Genomic DNA, 8,001 nt, shown 5'->3' with positions numbered 1-8,001 from the left:
ATGTCGCGGGATTTTATTTTTGAAATATATTTATTAACCTAATATTACTAAGAATACAAAGAACTGGTATTTGATAAGAGGTTGAGTATGAAATACAGAAAATTAGAATCGAAGTTCGTTTGACATCAGTAAATTGCGTTAACAAAATCACACGAGTAACACAGGACAGACAATGTGACTTTGAAAACTTTGAAAAATCTCTAGTTGAGTTTGCAAGTTTTCTGTTATTTTAAATGAGAAATGTACAAAGGAGCACTATGAAAAATTTCCGGAAACTAATAATGCACTTTAGAGTTTTCCTTTTATCTCCTTTCCGATCACTGATTGTGTATTTTTTTATGTTGGAAAATGAAGCACAAAAAACGGCTGGAATGATATGTCATTAAGGCTTAAAAACCGTTGAATAAGAATACATTGCAGATAATAGACACAACTATCAGTCAAAAAAATAGTTCTGCTGATTGCATTTATTTTCTTTTTCCGAAGCATGTTTTAGTTGAGTGTAGCAACGAACTTGAAGTTCGAAATGACGCTTAAAACGTCTTGTTCCTAATCTACAAGAGTCCAAAATATCAGGAGATTTTCGTTAGCATTACTTGAAAATTTGTATGTAAACATGACATAATACATAGTTTTTGTTCAAATATTAATATAAAGTGTACCTTGAACAAAAAGGAAAACCGTGGTTTTCACAGAAATCAGAATATGTTTCAGACCTTCTAGGCGAAATGGACTAAGAAGTCTTCTGGATTGCTGTTTCTGTAATACCGTGTCTAGACACTAAACTTGCAGATCTTAGTCAAATTTCTAATGATTCTAGACTGTCACTCTGATAATGTTGTCGATGTTAACATTTTCAATTATGGGAATATGTCTTTGCACACTGTAAGCTGTCTATTATTGTACGTTGGAGACTTGTTCTGCTTCCCTAAACGAAGATACAGATATTGGATCAAAATCCCTACGCTTCTCATTGTTTTTCAAATCGATTTCTTCATTAGGTTCAATTTGTTTATTTAGTTTTGAAGGACTAAGATCAGTTCTCAAAGGATATACCATTATTAAGGCACTTGCTATCATCATTGTTCCTGCTAGAATAAAGGCGGTATCATATGTTTTCTTGTGTTCATATAAAAGACCTGCAAAAATTATTATTAAGACATATGTTGAAAAATGATTTAACTAATATGTTTTTGAGCTTACTGTAAGTAAATGCTTGCATTATTTCTATAGTATAATTGTATAGTATTTCTTTAAATATTTGTTTTGGTCTTCAGTACGTGATTTAATGAATTGCTTTTTTCTACGTTCAATTAAGGAAAAATTATAATTCCATAGATAAAAATAATAAAATGAGGATTCAGTGAGTTTAAATTAGTTTACCTTCTTAAATATTGTTTGTTTTTTTTTATCTCCCCATATCTCTTCAGAAGTTTACCTTGTCTTTTTGTATTATCTTGTGTTAAAAATGTTGTGTTTTCGTGATACATTTTGTGTTTTCTGTCTCATTGATTTTCATCATATTGAGTCTAGTGCAATCTGAAGACTCCCATACGAATAGGGGCGTTCGTCGGCACGTATGGTTTCTTCAAAGTGTATAATTTAGCCTCACATACTTGTGATTGTTACTGAACACCTCTAACTAAAAGCTATTTTTTGGTTATATGTTTTTTTATGTTTTGATGATGACTTTAATTTAAGTGCCATGTTTTTTTTGTCTTTACTTTATTTTTAACACCTGTTGTAGGTAAGTGGATGGTTAAACGCTCACAACATACTCAATTCCGCTACATTTTGTATGTGCCTGTTTAAAAAAATCAAAAGCCCAAAGTACACTGGTTGTCATTGATGCATGCCTGTCATAACTGTTTTGTTACAAACAAGACCGTTTGTTGTCTCGTTTGAATGTTTACATTTTTCGGAGCCTTTTGTATCATTTAAAGAAACTAAACATTAAGTTTTTCAAATTTAAGGTTTTTTTTTTGTTGCAAGATCATATTTTAATTTCTATCAAAGGGGTTTAAGTATTAAGGTAGCTATGTTCATCACCAACCTACGATAGCAGTAAGAGAGAGCATAATTATTTCTTGTCTGTGTCCTTTTTCCGCTCATCCTTCTATTATCGAGATAAAAACAAAACCCCCGCTTACCTGCAATCGGAGCACCAACTAACTGTCCAATTGATAGACAGAGCAGCACAATTCCATATGCAACACCAAATGATTCTACGCCAGATATGTCAATGACAATAGCTGGTATAAGTGAACCACCACATGCTGCATAACTCATTCCAAATATCGCACTTGAAAAGTAAACACAGTATTGGGAATCAAAAGTAAAAAATATTGTTGCTATTCCACCTATTGCATAGAAAAATATGTATTGATAAATAGGCCGAAATATTTGAACATGGCTTATATTTGCAAATACACCATGTAGAAGTTTGAAAACAAGAACCATCACACCGGAAATTGTATACAATATTGCGGCATTTTGCGTAGTAAATCCTAGATGATAAACAGCATAAGCTTGCAGGTGACCTAATATAATAGATGCACCAAATTGATACATAAAACTATTGGCCATAAGGACGTAAAATGATACAATTTTCAAATAAGAATGTCTATCGAAGAATCTAACTCTTTCTTCGTTCATCATTTTAGTTTTCAGATTTTTTCTATCAAAGCTTTGTTGTAACTTATTATTTTTCGACTTTTGTTGATTTTTCTTCGGGCTGACTTTTGCCAATGGGCGGAGAATTAATCCAAATAGACATATATTGAGAGTTATTCCTCCAAGAATCAAAAACATGCCACGCCATGCATAATATTCATTTAACATTTGAATAAATGGTGGGAATGCAAAACTACCAATTCCACCACCAGAAGATGCTATCGCCAATGCTAGCCCACACCCGACACCAAGCTTATATGTCGTATGGTGACATTGTTACGTTATGTTACCGCTGCAATAACAGATCAGGGGCATTTTGTATTCTTTCTGTCAATGTTTTTATCTATGGGACTAGATTTATTTACTTAAGCGATTTGTTTTACGGTCGAACCACCCGGAAGAATAATATTTAAACTTCCAGAGAGTTATTTTGTGGCGATTATATCATTTCACTAGAGTACGCCATTAAAATGAACCGATATACGATATGACCAAATTTTAAGAACCCTTTACCACCAAGACAGAATGTTTGTAATAAAAGTTGAAGCAACACGAGACTTTATATCATTGCGATCGAAGAGACGCTTAATTTGTATTTGATCGTTGCTGCACGTACAGGTATTTCTCATTATATATAAAAAAAAAAAAATCTCCATAAATAGAGATAGAAAAAATAATATCATCATGCGAATTCGAACGAAAATTGAAAAAAATTAGCGTGTACTCATAATAATAACAAATCTATCGTTTATTAAAAAAGATTGTAACACATTGCAACATTTTAGCAATTGTGAACAGTCAAACTTTGAGACATCTGATATAAAAATGAAAGGTTTTATCTCATTATAATATGATATACCCAACATCATGACAGTGGTTACAAAGTAACTTGTAGAAATCAATTTTATTTTGACCAGTAGTCCACAGCTTCCACAAAAAAGTACATTATCTTTTGATGTTGATGTAACTGTGTCCTAAAACTATTACAATGTCATTATATAAATTACATTATTTCGACTACAATCCCATCAATTTTGATCATAAAGGACAGTTGATTGGACAAAGGTGATGGATTGCCACACCTATATTAAACTGAGGTCCTGCTTAGCCTGGAGTCCTGACCCGATCCTGTCGAGCCGACAGGTTACTATGAACTAACTTCAGATAGCTGTGAATATGAGGGAAAATATTCCAGATATATTCAAACATTTAGTTGGAAACCAGTATTCGATATTTGAAAAAAAAAAATATTGATATCTCTAATTGTTTCGGTATTAAAAGTGTTAAGTAACGAACATGAATCGTAGATTCAGTCTGGGAAGTCGTATACATCCCCTTTTTGTAGTCATTCCACATAAAGAAATACAAAAATCTGCAGGTCTTGTGATTGTATTAGAATTGCAAATATTTAACAAATTCAAATTCTCAAACAGTCAGGATAATTTTCCTTTTCCCTCAACTTTGCCTGCTGAAGAGAGTGCGAGAGGGTATGAGGAATATCATGATCCGGAGTTTCCATAAAAAAAACCCAAACAAAAGCTGAATACCGAAATCCCGAAAAAACAAAGCATTTTATGCCGAATCCCGAAAAATTAATAACTGATTCCCGAGTCCCAAGAGGTGTAAATCCCGAATTTACACACACAAAAAAAAAAAAAAAAAAAAAAAAAATAGGCCCAACTCGATGTCCGAAAAGATCTGTTCAAGAGCTCAGTGTATTTAAATTTTCAGAACATAAAATCAAACAAAATTATTTTACACAAATTCGTCTTCAGACACGTTAATTGATATAGTATATAGTCCGGATTTTGCTAGAAAGTCGCCAGGGAAATACATACAATATCGTATGTTATGGGTCACGCACGGACTGTCTTACTTTATAGGGATGCTAATGCGGCACATCAAAGATAAGATATATATTAACCAGACATTTACCCATAGTACCACATAACCTAAATTAACCTGAATACATTCACCTCTTACCCTGTCGACCTTGAAGTCCGTCAGACAGTCTCACAGGAGGGACCTTGATGAAATTTGAAATTTAAACAACTCTAAGTTTTCACGGACACAAAGATTTTGCAAATACTTTGTAGTGATGAATTCATCAACGAAGTAATTCAAAAACACACGACGCCAAGGTTTGAAACTAGCTCTAGCTCACAATAAAGACAATGTGAACCTTTTTAAAGCAAGAAGGTCTCCTGTTTACCCGGAGTTTTGTTTTGTGGACATATGTTGCTAATGGATAAAGTCGCAACGACTTAAACAATGTAGGGTCGACAGAGAAATCACGATTTAAGGGTACGAGGAACAATGTATGTATCATTTAAAAAAAATTATCTATGGAGAAATGTAATGTCATTTCAACTTGATTCAAACTGAATTATGTATATTTTATTGTTTTATAAAAAAAAAAATAATCACTCCACCCCTAGTCCTATAATACAAGACTTCGTAGGTTCGTATAGTTTGCATTCAACGTAAAAATATCAGATAAAAAAACGTAGGCGTTATTATTATAGGTCATTGTACGGCCTTCATCAATAAGCAAAACCCATACCGCAATAAGCAAGCCATAAAAGACCCAGACATAAAAAAAAATGTAAAGCATTCCAAACGAGAATACAAAAACCTGATTTATGCACGAAACAACAATGAGTAACAAATATGATACACAGCAACGAACGAAAACCACTAAATTACAATCTCATGATAAATAATGAAAGTCAAACATATTTTTTTGAGTTGTAAATTATACCGCAGACTTTTTTTATTCAAAGAATTATTCGAAAGTACATAATTATTACCAATTCACCAAGATAAAGAAGGTTTTTTTATGAAATGTCTTTCGGATTCGAACTAATTAGATTTGGTAAGCGATGCAAAATTTTAGATACTTAGCTTGCAAGTTAAAAAAATACAGGGGAAATTGTCTGCATCTTTTTGCACCGAAGATTTTTTTAGAATATCAAACGAAAACGGTATTTTTTTTTATCTATCACATTTTTGTTCATAAAAGATATCGTGAGTTTTTAGTAAAAATTAACATTTTAGAGTAGTGTGTGAAATGCATTGCCTCTTTTACAAGAGTATATTCACGCACGTAGCGAAAAGGTATAAATTTCAATTGGCAAAGAGAGGCACGGTTTACTGACTTTTATTACAAAAGAGAACATCCCTTTATACACAATATTTTCAACAAAGTACAATGTAATCTTACAGTCATACACATCCTGATCACTCCTTTAATGGGTTTCATAACATTATTTAAGTGAATTCATTGGATCTCGTAAATTTACGACTCCAGAATATCTTTCACAGTTGATTAGTATTTGAAACATCGGTACTAAGTATATCATGCTGAAATTTTCTTTCTTATGCACATATTTTTGACCTTTTTTGGAAGAGGATGCATCTAAAAAAATTTTTTTTGACTAAATGTCTTAGAAAATGCATTGCTTGTTTTGAAATGGAATGGAAAAAGTAGTTTATTTGGATTTTCTACTGAAAATTATTTTTAGTTTAATAGATTTATTTTGAATCCATGTAACAGAGGGACGAAAGATACCAAAGGGACAGTCAAACTCATAAATCTAAAACAAACTGACAACGCCATGGTTAAAAATGAAAAAAGACAAACAAACAACAGCACACATGACACAACATAGAAAACTAAAGAATAAAGAGTCCCGATTTGAAATTCAAAATACGGTTGTCAATCAATTTAAGTAGGCGGGACAAACGGTCATTGGTATCCGATGTACAAAGTGTCGAAGAGCGGTGATGCTCAAACACATCGAATGACATTGTCATGCATAAATGACAATGTTTTATAAACAACATAAGGGGCTACAACATAATCAGATTGTTTAATCCTAATTAAAAAAAGATTGAAATTGACAAGCAACTTTGTAACCACAGTCATGATGTTGGGTGTAATATGAGTATGCAAATATGCCCTGTACTCAAATGTACATTTGCAATCGCCTACAGCAATGAATTTATTTCGATACGAAAATGGTTAAAACTGACTAGCTGTCATTATTGAAAGTGATACGAGTCTTATCGCATCTGGTGCAGTAAAATTGGTACATTTAATGTGATTATTTGCAGACTGGGTTAGAATTGAGTCCATGCATTTTGTTTACTTTAAATAGGACGAACGAAATTACCGGTCAGCATCGTCAATAACAGGATGGTTAGGTCAAACACGTTTGAAGTGTTTGAAGTTATTTTTGTTAATAAGACAATACATGTTCGACTCGTGGGCACACGTTTTATTTTCTTCTTTAAAATCGAGATCTGTTTTGTGTCGAACCCAACGTGTAAATGATAAGACTTTCAAACACAAGAATGAATTAAAATTAGTTTGACGTGTATAACTAATTTGGATCCACACACGGGCGGACATGTTTATCGAAATAAAGAAAATAAATTTTCCTGCCGACCTTTTATAACATGTGGGGGAATCCGACGGTTTGGCTTAGCCTTATCTTTTCGGCTTGAACGAAAGTCTTGCTGCCACTATTTACTAGTGCAACATATATTATAAAAGTTTTTAACTGTTCCATTAATGCTATGAAAACTCATCAAAGATACTGGACTTAGACTTTGGTACGGCATTTTACCTCACCAGTGGCACACGAACTAAAAGGTTTAAAGGCCAAATACGAAGTTGAAGAAAGCTGAAAAAAAAATGAAACAGTGGATATTATTATTGAATTCATTGTTTTGTAAAGTGCTTTTGTCTGCTACAATTCCGGTATCCCTATAATCTGTTTACCTGAAATTATGCCGTATGTTAGAATAAGAGCTGGAACGGAAGTGACGAAAGCAGATGACGTCAACCCGATACCTGCAATCACACTTCCGGCAATGGCAACCTTTCTTTCATCGAATTTTTCTATCAGGTATCCGGATAATGGACCTGTAAGAAAATATATCAAAGCCATATGAAACGAGTTCCATATAATTTTAATGTTATCAAAATTATGAAACCAATGCATGCATATATACTAAACTAATTTCTATTTGCAGGTTTTTTTTATAGTTATTCCGAATCTATAACGTATTATCGACAAATTATATTTCCTTTAGTGATCATTGATGTCAAGCTTATTAACATTCGAGTTTGTTGCCGTTTATATTCATCCTAAAAGTTGACAGAGATCGAAATAACTTTATTGTTGAAGACCGTATTTGACCATAAAGTCCTAAGTTTCAAAGACAAAACTATCTCACTGATGTATACCTTGCATCTCCTTTGATATCCAGTATTGTGATAAGTAACTACATGTAGGTATCTATGTGTTGTTTTTCAATGTG

General features: G+C 32.7%; 1 protein-coding gene across 1 annotated transcript; it reads right to left on the bottom strand.

Annotated features, from left to right (window-relative positions):
- Nucleotides 1-218: 218 nt before the first annotated feature.
- On the bottom strand, nucleotides 219-5,908 carry LOC143066742 (monocarboxylate transporter 12-like). The gene is made up of 3 exons (XM_076239552.1): nucleotides 5,897-5,908; nucleotides 2,151-2,925; nucleotides 219-1,139 (listed from the first exon to the last, which is right to left on the bottom strand). The coding sequence occupies exons 1-3, from the start codon at nucleotides 5,906-5,908 to the stop codon at nucleotides 898-900; spliced, it is 1,029 nt and encodes a 342-aa protein (XP_076095667.1). The 3' UTR covers nucleotides 219-897.
- Nucleotides 5,909-8,001: the final 2,093 nt, after the last annotated feature.

This window comes from Mytilus galloprovincialis, chromosome 3 (genome assembly GCF_965363235.1).
Source record: "Mytilus galloprovincialis chromosome 3, xbMytGall1.hap1.1, whole genome shotgun sequence".
Lineage (NCBI taxonomy): Eukaryota > Metazoa > Mollusca > Bivalvia > Mytilida > Mytilidae > Mytilus > Mytilus galloprovincialis.
The sequence above is the reverse complement of the archived record's forward strand: the minus strand, read 5'-3'. Positions and strand labels throughout refer to the sequence as shown.